At 47.0% G+C, this 14,200-nt stretch overlaps 1 protein-coding gene across 1 annotated transcript in view; it reads left to right on the forward strand.

Annotated features, from left to right (window-relative positions):
- Nucleotides 1–1,142: 1,142 nt before the first annotated feature.
- Nucleotides 1,143–14,200, forward strand: part of UBE2V2 (ubiquitin conjugating enzyme E2 V2) — a 60,590-nt gene continuing 47,532 nt past the window's right edge. The window contains exon 1 of the mRNA XM_039464475.2: nt 1,143–1,200. Coding sequence (XP_039320409.1) covers nt 1,185–1,200 — 16 coding nt within the window. The 5' untranslated portion in view covers nt 1,143–1,184. The remainder of the gene's footprint in view (nt 1,201–14,200) is intronic.

Raw genomic sequence — 14,200 nt, forward strand, 5'->3', positions numbered from 1 at the left:
AGTAGCTGGGATTACAGGCACGCGCCACCATGCCCAGCTAATTTTTTGTATTTTTAGTAGAGACGGGGTTTCACCATGTTGACCAGGATGGTCTCGATCTCTCGACCTCGTGATCCACCCGCCTCGGCCTCCCAAAGTGCTGGGATTACAGGCTTGAGCCACCGCGCCCGGCCTTTTTTTTTTTTGAGACAGTCTCCCTCTGTCACCCAGACTGGAGTGCAAGTGATCCCTGCTCACTACAGCCGCACCTCTTGGGCTCAAGCGATCCTCCCATCTCAGTCTCCCTTGCTCCTTAACTCTGTCCAACTCTTTTGAATCATTTATCAATGCAAATGCGTCAATGCTCACTTATTTTATTTTTATATTTTTTATTTATTTTATTTTTTTTGAGACGGAGTTTCGCTCTTGTTACCCAGGCTGGAGTGCAATGGCGCGATCTCGACTCACCGCAACCTCCGCCTCCTGGGTTCAGGCAATTCTCCTGCCTCAGCCTCCTGAGTAGCTGGGATTACAGGCACGTGCCACCATGCCCAGCTAATTTTTTGTATTTTTAGTAGAGACGGGGTATCACCATGATGATCAGCATGGTCTCGATCTCTTGACCTCGTGATCCACCCGCCTCAGCCTCCCAAAGTGCTGGGATTACAGGCTTGAGCCACCGCTCCCGGCCTTATTTTTATTTTTTGAGACGGCGTCTCGCTGTGTCGCCCAGGCTGGAGTCCAGTGGCAAGATCTCAGCTCACTGCAAACTTCGCCTCCCAGGTTCAAGCGATTTCTCGTGCCTCAGCCTACCAAGTAGCTTAGATTATCGGAGCGCGCCACCACGTCCGGCTGATTTTTGTATTTTTTAGCAGAGAGGGTTTCGCCATGTTGGCCAGGCTGGTTTCGAACTGTGAACCGCCCGCCTCGGACTCCCAAAGTGCAAAGGGCGTGAGCCACCGCGCCTGGCCCTCATGAACTTATTCTTTAGTGTTTCGTTTTCGGAGCCGATTCACAAGGAATTGCGGACACCGCCAGCAAGGCCCGCGGCACCTCGGCCCACGTGCGCGCTGTCACGGCTCGGGCAGCCCCGCGCCGGCCGGGGGCGGAGTCCGGCGTGACGAACGCAGGGCGGCGCGCTCCCGGAAGTGACGCACGACGGCTCGTGCGTGCGTGCGGGCGGCTGCGTCGGGCTGCAGGAGAAGATGGCGGTCTCCACAGGTCTGTTCCCGGGCCGGGCTGCCTGCTTTTCCGCTCCGACCCGGCTCTGCCTCTGCGCCTGCTGCTGGCGGCCGAGCTCTGACCTTGTGGGAGAAGCTGGAGAGCGCTGTCTCGAATGCTGCGCTCTCCGCGGAGCGAAGCCTGGGACCGGGTGGGGCCGGCGCCGAGGGCCCCGGCGGCCGTCGGGGTGGCGGGTCGTGCTCGCGCGTCGGCCGCGCGCCAGCAGGCTGGGGGCGGGGTGTCTCCCGCGCGGATGCACCCGTAGGGTCCGTCGGGTGCCGGTCCTAGGTGTGGGCTGAAGGCTGTGCGGGAGGGAGGCCGGGAGGCCCAACGTGGGCGGGTGTTAACCTCCGACGCCGGAGAGGGGTCAGGCCAAGAGCTGTCCTGGATCCTGGTGGGGGTCCCATTCCCCTGGACTCTACTTGACACGGGTGTGGGAGTAGAGATCGGTTGCTCCTTAAAATGAGGGAGGGATAGAGGATCATTCTTACCGGACTGAATACGTATTTTTTTAATTTAAGTGAAAAACTGCAGTGCAAACAAAATAAAAGCACAGAGCAAGATGAAAGCTAATTGAAGAACAAGTGGTTTCTTAGATAAGCTGTTCAACTCCTCTTTCCTGCTGAATACAATCTTTGGTTTCCTGTGAGCACATAATTAAGTATTAACGTTGAGGTTTTAGACCGTTTCGAAAATGTTAAAAATGTTAAGTTTCACTACACATTTAAAAATGTTAACACATATGATCTGCCTTTTTCTAGACTTATTGAAACTAGATTATAGAGCAGTGTAATTTAATAGTTCATGCCATCATTGCATAATAAAATGAATTTTCAAATCTGTATTTACTGAAATGGAAGGCTTCGAATGTATGTTGTAATCGCTACTTTAGAGTAATACCTCAGAATACATTCTGCATGTTTTTCTTTTTTGTGTGTGTGTGGCGGAGTTTCGCTCTTGTTGCCTGGGCTGGAGTGCAATGGCGTGAGCTCAGCTCACCACAACCTCCATCTCCCGGGTTCAAGCGATTCTCCTGCCTCAGCCTCCCGAGGTCGCTTAAGTCTGTAATCCCAGCACTTTGGGAGGGCGAGGCGGGCGGATCATTTGAGGTCAGGAGTTCGAGACCAGCCTGATCAACATGGAGAAATCCCGTCTCTACTAAAAATACAAAATTACCTGGGAATGGTGATGCATGCCTTTAATCCTAGCTACTTCGGAGGCTGAGGCAGGAGAATTGCTTGAACCCGGGAGGCGGAAGTTGAGTGAGCCGAGATCGCACCATTGCACTCCAGCCTGGGCAACAAGAGTGAAACTCTGTCCAAAAAAAAAAAAAAAAAAAATTTTAGTGTTGTGACTTTACTGTGCTTGCTGTTTGAAATCTGTATGCTAGTTAATGGGGTCATATCTTTTTAATTGTGCTTAGGACCTCTTAGAGATTTTTGAAAATTTAGTAATAAAATATTGCTTTTTTATTTTATTTTATTTTTTGAGATGGAGTTTTGCTCTTGTTACCCAGGCTGGAGTGCAATGGCGCGATCTCGGCTCACCGCAACCTCCGCCTCCTCGGTTCAGGCAGTTCTCCTGCCTCAGCCTCCTGAGTAGCTGGGATTACAGGCACGCGCCACCATGCCCAGCTAATTTTTTGTATTTTTTAGTAGAGACAGGGTTTCACCATGTTGACCAGGATGGTCTCGATCTCTTGACCTCGTGATCCACTCACCTCAGCCTCCCAAAGTGCTGGGATTACAGGCTTGAGCCACCGTGCCCGGCCGCTTTCTTATTTTTTAATTTTTTTTTTTTTTTTTTTTTTTGAGACGGTGTTTCGCCCTTGTTACCCAGGCTGGAGTGCAATGGCGCGATCTCGGCTCACCGCAACCTCCGCTACCTGGGTTCAGGCAATTCTCCTGCCTCAGCCTCCTGAGTAGCTCGGATTACAGGCACGTGCCACCATGCCCAGCTAATTTTTTTTTACTTTTAGTAGAGACGGGGTTTCACCATGTTGACCAGGATGGTCTCGATCTTTCGACCTCGTGATCCACCCGCCTCGGCCTCCGAAAGTGCTGGGATTACAGGCTTGAGCCACCGCGCCCGGCTATTTTTTAATTTTTTATTTGAGACAGAGTCTTGCTCTGTCGCCAGGTGCTGGGCTGGAGTGCAGTGGTGCGATCTCGGCTCACTGCAACCTCCGCCTTCCGGTTTCAGGCAATTCTCCTGCCTCAGCCTCTGGAGTAGCTGGGACTACAGGTGCGCACCACCACACCCAGCTAATTTTTGTATTTTTGTATTGTAGAGACTGGGTTTCACTATGTTGGCCAGGATGGTCTCGATCTCTTAACCTCGTGATCCGCCCACCTCGGCCTCTCGAAGTGCTAGGATTGCAGGCTTGAGCCACCGAGCCTGGCTAAAATAATGCATTGTAATGTAATATTTTTCAGTTTCATTTTGTGGATTGCATTATTTATTTAAACACAATTTTTTCATAACACTAAACATATGAGTGAATGTTAATATTTTGAAAAGACCAAAGGTTAGATGTTGTTAATGACAAATACTTTTTGTTAACGACTTTTAGTTTTGAAAGTTGAATATAAATTATAAAGATTACTGATAAATTATTAGCATGATGTAGATAGGGAGTCTGTATTTTCTTTTTCTCTGTAAAAATAGAGATGAGGTCTCACTATGTTGAATGACAATGCTTCCTACTTCGAATTTGAAGTTGGTCTCAAATTCCTGGCTCAGAGATCCTCCAGCCTCAGCCTCCCAAAGTGCTCAGGTTACAGGTGTGAGCCACCATAGTTGGCCAGTATTTTCTAATTATTATTTCAGCATTCTGTTACAGTTTTACTTCCTTTTTAGACTTAGGAAAGTTGAAACCTTGGGGCAGTTAAGGAGATAATATATTTTAGAGAGTTAATGAAATTTTCTTTCTTTTTTTTTTTTTTTTTCCCTTTTTAAGAGATGGGGTTTCACCATGATGGCCAGACTGGTCTTCAACTCCTGACCTCAGTTGATCTACCCACCTAGGCCTCCCAAAGTGCTAGGATTACAGGCATGAGCCACCACACCCGGCCCTGAAATTTTCTTAAACCACTGAAATTTGATTTGAAACTATTGCTAAAATCCTGCCCTGTTCAGCTTTGTATTCTATTTATCCATTTCTGTACTTTAGATAATTGATAATATAGTCAAACTGGGTGGGAGATGAGCGCAGAAGAACCTTTACCACTGAGGGGTTTTTTTGTTTTTGTTTTTTTTAAATCTTTTATTTTTTTCTCTTTTCTGTAACCTCCACCTCCTCGTTTCAAGCGATTCTTCTGCCTCAGCCTCCTGAGTAGCTGGGATTACAGGCACCTGCCCCCATACCTGGCTATTTTTTTGTATTTTTAGTAGACAGGGTTTTACCATGTTGGCCAGGCAGGTCTGCAACTCCTCACTTCAGGTGATCCACTTGCCTCAACCTCCCAAAGTGCTGGGATTACAGGGGTGAACCACCGCTCCCATCTACCAATTCGATTTTTTTTTTTTTCCCCGAGATGGAGTCTCGCTTCTTTGCCCAGGATGGAATGATGAAGTGCCATGATCTTGGCTTATTGCAACCTCTGCCTCTTGGGTTCAAGCATTCTCCTGCCTCAGCCTCCTCAGTAGGTGGGATTACAGACATGCGCTACCATGTCTGGCTAATTTTTGAATTTTTAGTAGAGACGGGGTTTCACCGTGTTGGTCAGGTAGTTCTTGAACTCCTAACCTCAGGTGATCCACCGGCCCTGGCCTCCAAAAGTGCTGGGTTTGTACACATGAGCCACCGGGCCTGGCCTAATGCACGTGTTTTGTGTTGTTGTTTTGAGATGGAGTTTCGCTGTTGTTACCCAGGCTGGATTGCAGTGGCACTATCTCAGCTCACGGCAACCTCTGCCTCCTGGGTTCAAGCAATTCTTCTGCCTCAGCCTCCCGAGTAGCTGGGACTACAGGTGCATGCCACCATGCCCAGCTAATTTTTGTATATTTAGTAGAGATGGGGTTTCACCATGTTGACCAGGATGGTCTCTGTCTCTTGAACTCGTGATCCACCAGTCTCGGCCTCCCAAAGTGCTGGGATTGTAGGCGTGAGCCACCTTGTCTGGCCTGTGTTTTTTTTTTAAGCCAAAGTATCTTGATAACAGTTAAGAGACCAAAAAGAAAAACCCTGACAAATATGTTTTGATCTTTAGTTTAGTGTACATCATATACTTTAATCCCTTTAACCCTTCCTTTTACTGGAAGAGAATTTTGGGAGGAAAAAAATTCGAATTAGACTGATTCTTTTTTTTTTTTTTTTTTGAGATGGAGTCTTACTCTGTTGCCCAGGCTGGAGTGCAGTGGCGTGATCTCAGCTCACTCAACTTCTGCTTCCTGGGTTCAAGCGATTCTCCTGCCTCAGCCTCCTGAGTAGCTGGGACTATAGGCGCATCACCATGCCTGGCCAATTATTGTATTTTTAGTAGAGACAGGGTTTCACCATATTGGCCAGGATGGTCTCAAACTTCTGACCTGGTGATCTGCCTGCCTCGGCCTCCCAAAGTGCTGAGATTGCAGGTGTGAGCCACCACACCCAGTTTTTTTTGTTTTTTTTTTGTTTTTTTTTTTTTTGAGACAGTCTTGCTCTGTTGCCCGGGCTGGAATGCAGTGGCATGTGATCATGGCTCACTGCAGCCTCTACCTGCTGGACTTGGGTGATCCTTCTACCTCAGCCTCCCAAGAAGCTGGGAACACAGGCATGCATTGCCATACCTGGCTAATTTTTTTTTTTTTTGAGACAGAGTCTCACTCTTGTCACCCAGGCTAGAGGGCAGTGGTGTGATCTCGGCTCACCGCAACCTCCACCTTCCAGATTGAAGCTATTCTCCTGCCTCAGTCTCCCAAGTAGCTGGGATTACAGGCGCTTGCCACCACGCCCAGCTAATTTTTGTTTTTTTAGTAGAGACGGGGTTTTGCCATGTTGGTCAGGCTGGTCTTGGAACTCCTGACCTAAAGTGATCCACCGGCCTTGGTCTCCCAAAGTGCTGGGATTATAGGTGTGAGCCACTGTGCCCAGCCTGATAATCTTTTTCTTTTCCTTTTTTTAAGATGGGGTTTCACCATGTTGGTCAGGCTGGTCTTGAACTCCCGACCTCAGGTGATCCGCCTGCCTTGGCCTCCAAAGTGCTTGGATTACAGGTGTGAGCCACCATGCCCAGCCGATAATCTTTTAAATTGTTTGTAGGAACAGGGTCTTCATAGATTACCTAGTCTAGACTGGACTCAGGTGATCATCCTGCCTCTGCCTCCCAAGGTACTGGGATTACAGGCTTGAGCCACTGTGCCTGGCCGAACTGAGACTTAAGCAGAAAGATTTTTGCCCATGCTATCTGGTATTCTTATTTTGTAGATGAGAAAACCGAGGCTTACACAAATAAAAGACTATATATAGGTGGTTATTAGTACAGGCAAGATTAGAATCCAGGTCTTTTGCCCTCAGTCTGATGGTCTCTCCATTATGAGGAACCCTGAATTTGGAATATTCTCAGAACCTGAAACTTAGTTTCACACTTTCACACTTCCTTTCCTAGCATAATTTTTTCAGGCTCTTAGACCCTTCTCATGGATGAAAGGGGAAAGTAGCTCTCATCTAGGTTCCACCTTTCCAAGAGACAAAGTCACCCGTGGGATTCAAGATAATTTCATAGGACAAAGCTTAAGAAGCTGCCCTCGGGAATAGAAATTTAATGTTGTTTAGTACTCATGCTTCAAAACTTTATTAGATTTCACCATTAATAATAATTAGTTTAGGTATAAAAGTATGTACAGGCCGGGCACGGTGGCTCAAGCCTGTAATCCCAGCACTTTGGGAGGCCGAGGCGGGTGGATCACGAGGTCGAGAGATCGAGACCATCCTGGTCAACATGGTGAAACCCCGTCTCTACTAAAAGTGCAAAAAATTAGCTGGGCATGGTGGCACGTGCCTGTAATCCTAGCTACTCAGGAGGCTGAGGCAGGAGAATTGCCTGAACCCAGGAGGCGGAGGTTGCGGTGAGCCGAGATCGCGCCATTGCACTCCAGCCTGGGTAACAAGGGCGAAACTCCATCTCAAAAAAAAAAAAAAAAAAAAAAAAAAAGTATGTACAATAGTTAGAAAAAAATCATGATAAAACTGTTTTAGTTTGGCCGGGCGCGGTGGCTCAAGCCTGTAATCCCAGCACTTTGGGAGGCCGAGGTGGGTGGATCACGAGGTCGAGAGATCGAGACCATCCTGGTCAACAAGGTGAAACCCCGTCTCTACTAAAAATACAAAAAGTTAGCTGGGCATGGTGGTGCGTGCCTGTAATCCCAGCTACTTAGGAGGCTGAGGCAGGAGAATTGCCTGAGCCCAGGAGGCGGAGGTTGCGGTGAGCCGAGATCGCGCCATTGCACTCCAGCCTGGGTAACGAGAGCGAAACTCCGTCTCAAAAAAAAAAAAAAAAAAAACTGTTTTAGTTTTTTTTGGAGACTGAGTCTTGCTGCTGTTGGCCTGGGCTGAAGGGCAGTGGCGTGATCTTGGCTCACTGCAACATCCACCTCCTGTATTCCGGCAGTTCTCCTGCCTCAGCCTCCTGAATAGCTGAGATTACAGGTGTTCACCAACACACCCAGATACTTTGGCATTTCTTTCTTTCTTTCTTTTTTTTTCAAAAATAAATTTAAAGGCAGGGTTTCACTATGTTGGTCAGGCTGGTCTCGAACTCCTGACCTCAGGTGATCCACTCTTCTGAGCCTCCCAAAGTGCTGGGATTACAGGTGTGAGCAACCACGCCTGGCCTTTTTTTTTTTTTGAGATGGAGTTTTGCTCTTATTACCGAGGCTGGAGTGCAATGGCGCGATCTCGGCTCACCGCAACCTCCGCCTCTTGGGTTCAGGCAATTCTCCTGCCTCAGCCTCCTGAGTAGCTGGAATTACAGGCACGCGCCACCATGCCCAGCTAATGTTTTGTATTTTTAGTAGAGACAGGGTTTCACCATGTTGACCAGGATGGTCTCGATCTCTTGACCTCGTGATCTACCCGCCTTGGCCTCCCAAAGTGCTGGGATTACAGGCATGAGCCACTGCGCCCAGCCCTTTTATTTTTTAAGGACGGGGTTTCACCATATTAGTCAGGATGGTCTTGAATGTCCGACCTCAGGTGATCCACCCACGTTGGCCTCCAAAGTGCTTGGATTACAGGCGTGAGCCACCGTGCCCGGCCCTAACTTTGGCATTTTTTAGTAGAGACAGGGTTTCACCATTTTGGCCAGGGTGGTCTTGAACTCCTGACCTCAAGTGATCCACCTGCCTTGGTGTCCCAAAGTGTTGGGATTACACGTATGAGCCACTGCGCCCAGCAGTAGTTTTAGTTTTGCAGAAAAGTTGTGAAATATTATAGAAAGTTTCCATATACCTCACACTCAGTTTTCTCTATTAATTTTTATATTAGTACGGTACATTTGTCAGAAGGAAGCAATATTGACACTTTATTAACTAAAGTTCAGATTTTCTTAGTTTTTCCCTAATGTCCTTTTGCTGTCCCAGGACCTCATCCAGGGTACCACATTATGTTGTAACATTAAATGTTTTACATTAATCACTTAGGCCGGGCCCAGTGACTCATGTTTATAATCCCAGCACTTTAGGAGGCTGAGGCAGGTGGATTGCAAGGTCAGGAGTTTGAGACCAGCCTGACTAACATGGTGAAACCCTATCTCTACTAAAAATACAAAAATTAGCTGGACATGGTGGCGTGTGCCTGTAATCCCAGATACTCAGGAGACTGAGGCAGGAGAATTGCTTGAACCCAGGAGGTAGAGGTTGCAGTGAGCCAAGATCGCGCCACTGCATTCCAGCCTGGCGACAGAGTGAGACTCCATCTCAAAAAAAAAAAAAAAAAATTATCACTTAGATGATAGTGATACAATGAAGTTCTCGTCTCTTTGACTGCAGATGCTTGGAAAATGTCTTTGGGTAGTGAGAGACTCAGAAAAAAATGGGTTAAAAAATAGTTTTGTGTGTGCTATGTGGGCAGAAACACAAACCAAAGGAAAACCTACTAATTGCCTTACTCGGAAGTCGGCAGCGTTGTGTATACTGGAAGAAGAACTTGTTTAGCAGTGTTCTGAGTTCCCTGCAGCCCCTGACAGACTACTGTGCCACCATGGGCATGTCACTTAGTCATTAAACGTTGCTTTTCCCATCCCGTCTGTGAAAAGATTGGACAACATGATCTTGTTTTTCTCTTCTTTAGATGAAGATAATTGGATAAGGACAGAACTTGGGTGTAGTAATAGAAGAGAACTGCATAGTTTAAATCATAACCTAGAGCCCAGGAACTAAGCAGTAGAAGAGCTGAACTATGGTAGTCTAGTCTGCTTCCTTCATGAGGCTTCCATAACTGGCTTGGTTGATTTTTCTTTTTCTTTTTTCTTTTCTCTCTCCTTTTTTTGGGGGGGGAGAGAGAGTCTCACTCTGTCCCCAGGCTGGAGTGCAGTGGTGCGATCTCGGCTCACTGCAACCTCTGCCTCCTGTGTTCAAGCGATTCTCCTGCCTCAGCCTCCCAGATAGCTGGGACTACAGGTGCATGCCACCATGCCTGGCTAATTTTTGTGTTTTTAGTAGAGATGAGGTTTCACTATGTCCATGATGATCTCGATTTCCTGACCTTGTGATCCACCCACCTTGGCCTCTCAAAGTGCTGGGATTATAGGCGGGAGCCACCACATTCAGCCCTGGTTGATTTTTCTAGGTCATTTGGGAGCCTGGGTGGTCTTGATAAACATAAAACACTTTTAGTAGTATGACACAACGTCACTGTACAGGCATTCCTTGCTTTCAACAGCAGTTTGTAAAGGTAAAAATTGCCATGTAAAAACTGCTCAAAGCAATCTTAATAATTGGGAAAATACAGTTATTCTGAAACCTTTGAAAATGTCAAAACGTTAAGAACTCTCCCTGTTGTTTACAAATGTGCAGGAGGCCAGGCGTGGTGGCTCATGCCTGAAATCCTAGCACTTTAGGAAGCTGAGGTGGGTGGATCACCTGAGGTCAGGAGTTCAAGGCCAGCCTGGCCATCATGGTGAAACCCCATCTTTAAAAAAAAAAATGTGCAGGAAAATGAAAATAGTAATATTTAGTGTGTTATAATTTAAAGTATCAGATATTAAGAATTAAAAAAGCTTGTCGGCTGGGCGTAGTGCCTCATGCCTGTAATGTCAGCACTTTGGGAGGCCAAGGCGGGCGGATCATGAGGTCAGGAGTTCGAGAACAGCCTGACCAACATGGTGAAACCCCATCTCTACTAAAAGTACAAAAATAAGCCTGGCATGGTGGTGCGTACCTGTAATCCCAGCTACTCAGGAGGCTGAGGCAGGAGAATCACTTGAACCTAGCAGGCAGAGGTTACAGTGAGCTGAGATTGCACCACTGCACTCCAGCCTAGGCGAGAGAGTGGGATTCTGTCTCAAAAGGAAAAAATAAAAAAGGCTTGTCAAGAGTAGCTTGAGGCTGGGTTCAGTGGCCTCCACCTTTCCACCTGCTGTCCCAGCACTTTGGGAGGTTGAGGTGGGTGGATTACTTGCACCTAGGAGTTCAAGACTAGCCTGGGCAATATAACAAAATCCCATATGTAGAAAAAGTAGCCAGGTGTGGTGATGTTCATCTCCAGTCCCAGCTATTCAGGAGGCTGTGGTGGAGTATTGCTTGAGCTAGAGAGGTTGAGGCTGCAGTGAGCTGTGATCGTGCCACTGCACTCTTGCCTGGGCAACAGAGCAAGACACTGTCAAAAAATTAAAAAATAATTTGAACAGTGCTTTCTAATGTATTTATTTATCTTTAACGTCTTCTTTCTTTTTTTTTTTAAGATGGGGTTTCACCATGATGGCGAGGTTGGTCTTGAACTCCTGACCTCAGGTGATCCACCCACCTTAGCCTCCCAAATTGCTAGGATTACAAGCTTGAGCCACCGCGACCGACTCTTATTTATTTATTTATTTATTTGAGACAGTATCTCGCTCTATTGCCCAGGCTGGAGTGTAGTGGCATGATTTTGGCTCACCACCAACTCTACCTCCTGGGTTCAAGCTGTTCTCCTCTGTCAGCCTCCTGAGTAGCTGAGACTACAGGCATACACCACCGTGCCTGGCTAATTTTTTTTTTAAGATGGAGTTTTGCTCTTGCTCTTTTTGCCCAGACTGGAGTGCAGTGGCGTGTTCTCGGCTCACTGCAACCTTGGCGTCCTGAGTTCAAGTGATTCTCCTGCCTCAGCCTCCTGATAGCTGGGATTACGGGTGCCCACCACCGCACCTGGCTAATTTTGTATTTGTAGTGGAGATGGGGTTTCTCCATGTTGGTCAGGCTGGTCTTGAACTCCTGACCTGCAGTGATCTCCCCACCTCACCCTCCCAAAGTGCTGGGATTGCAGACGTGAGCCACTGTGCCTGGTCTGCATGACTAATTTTTTTTTTTTTTTTTTTTTTTTTTTGAGATGGAGTTTCGCTCTTGTTACCCAGGCTGGAGTGCAATGGTGCGATCTCGGCTCACCGCAACCTCCGTCTCCTGGGTTCAGGCAATTCTCCTGCCTCAGCCTCCTGAGTAGCTGGGATTACAGGCACGTGCCACCACACCCAGCTAATTTTTTGTATCTTTAGTAGAGATGGGGTTTCACCATGTTGACCAGGATGGTCTCGATCTATCGACCTCGTGATCCACCCGCCTCGGCCTCCCAAAGTGCTGGGATTACAGGCTTGAGCCACCACACCCGGCTGCATGACTAATTTTATATATTTTTTTAGTAAAGACGGAGTTTCACTCTGTTGGCCAGGCTGGTCTCAAACTCCTGATAATTGTGGTCTCCTCGGCTTCCCAAAGTGCCGGGATTACAGTGTTGTGAGCCACCACGCCTGGCCACTAATATTTTGAAGTACACTATATGTACGTTGTGGAATGCTTAAATCTAGCTAATTAGCAAATATATTACCTCACGTCGTTATCATTTTTGTGGTGAGAATACTTAATATCCACTCAGTATTTTTCAATTATACAGTATGTCGTGGTCCAGTCACCATGCTATACAGTAGTTCTCTAGAACTTGTTTTTCCGACTGTGATTATGTATCCTTTGTCTAACATCTTCTCAATACTCCCCGCCCTCCTGCCACCATAACCACAAGCATCCTAGCCTCTGATAGCTGCCATTCTCCTGTCTACTTCTGTGAGATCAACTTCGACTCCACGTATGAGTGAAATAATATGTATTTGTCTTTCTGTGCGTGGCTTATTTCGCTTAGCGTAACGTCCTCCAGGTTCGTCCATGTTGTTGCAAATGAAAGGATTTCTTCCTTTTTTTCAATTGAACTAGTATCCTATTGTATATTTATACCACAGGTTCTTTATCCATTTGTCTGTTTTTTGTTTGTTTGTTTGTTTGTTTTGAGATGAAGTCTTACTCTGTTGCCAAGGCTGCGATGCAGTGATGTGTTCTCAGCTCACTTCAACCTCTGCCTTCTGGGTTGAAGCAGTCCTCCTGCCTTATCCTCCCTAGTAGCTGGGATTGCAGGCACCTGCCACCACACCCAGCTAATTTTTGTATTTTAGTAGAGACGAGGTTTCACCATGTTGACCAGGTTGGTCTCAAACTCCTGACCTCAAGCAATCCACCTGCCTTGGCCTCCCAAATGCTAGGATTACAGGCATGAACCACCGTGCCTGGCCCATCCATTCGTCTGTTGATGGATACTTAGGTTGATTCTATATCTTGGATATTTTGAGTAGTGCTGCAATAAAATGGGAGTGCATATCTCTGTTTCACATGCTGATTTGATTTTCTTTGGCTATATATTTAGGAGCAGGATTGCTAGATCATATGGTAGTTCTATTTTTAAATTTTTGAGGAACTTCCATACTGTTCTTTCTCCATGTGGTTGTAATTCACATTCCCACCAACAGTGTGCTTAGATTTTTTTTTTTTTTTGAAACTGAGTCTCACAGTGTCGCCCAGGCTGGAGTGCAGCAGCGCGATCTCTGCAATCTCCACCTCCTGGGTTCAAGCAATTCTCCTGCCTCAGCCTCCCGAGTAGCTGGGATTACAGGTGTGCGCCACCATGCCCAGCTAATTTTTTTGTATTTTTAGTGGAGACAGGGTTTCATCATGTTGGGCAGGCTGATCTCTATCTCCTAACCTCATGATCTGCCCGCCTCGGCCTCCCAAAGTGCTGGGATTACAGATGTGAGCCACCGTGCCTTGCCAAGATTCTTTTTTTATTTTATTTATTTTTTATTTTTTATTTTTTTTGAGACAGAGTTTTGCTCTTGTTACCCAGGCTGGAGTGCAATGGCGCGATCTCGGCTCACCGCAACCTCCGCCTCCTGGGTTCAGGCAATTCTCCTGCCTCAGCCTCCTGAGTAGCTGGGATTACAGGCATGAGCCACCATGCCCAGCTAATTTTTTTGTATTTTTAGTAGAGACGGGGTTTCACCACTTTGACCAGGATGGTCTCGATCTCTTGACCTCGTGATCCACCCGCCTCGGCCTCCCAAAGTGCTGGGATTACAAGCTTGAGCCACTGTGCCCGGCCCCTTTAATTTTTTTAAATAAAGATGGGGTTTCACCAGGTTGGTCACGCTGGTCTTGAACTCTCGACCTCAGGTGATCCGCCCACCTGGACCTCCAAAGTGCTTGGATTACAGGCGTGAGCCACCACACCCAGCCAAGATTCTTTTATCTCCACATTCTCACCAACATTTGTTACTTTTTTTTTTTTTTTTTTGAGACAGAGTCTCACTCTGTCGCCCAGGCTGGAATGCAGTGGCGAGATCTTGGCTCACTATAACCTCCACCCCCTGGGTTCAAGCGATTCTCCTGTCTCAGTCTCCTGAGTAGCTGGGATTACAGGCACCTGCCACTATGCCTGGCTAATTTTTGTATTTTTAATAGAGACAGGGTTTACCATGTTGGCCTAGCTAGGCTGATCTCAAATTCCTGA

Source organism: Saimiri boliviensis, chromosome 15, assembly GCF_048565385.1.
Source record: "Saimiri boliviensis isolate mSaiBol1 chromosome 15, mSaiBol1.pri, whole genome shotgun sequence".
Taxonomy (NCBI): domain Eukaryota; kingdom Metazoa; phylum Chordata; class Mammalia; order Primates; family Cebidae; genus Saimiri; species Saimiri boliviensis.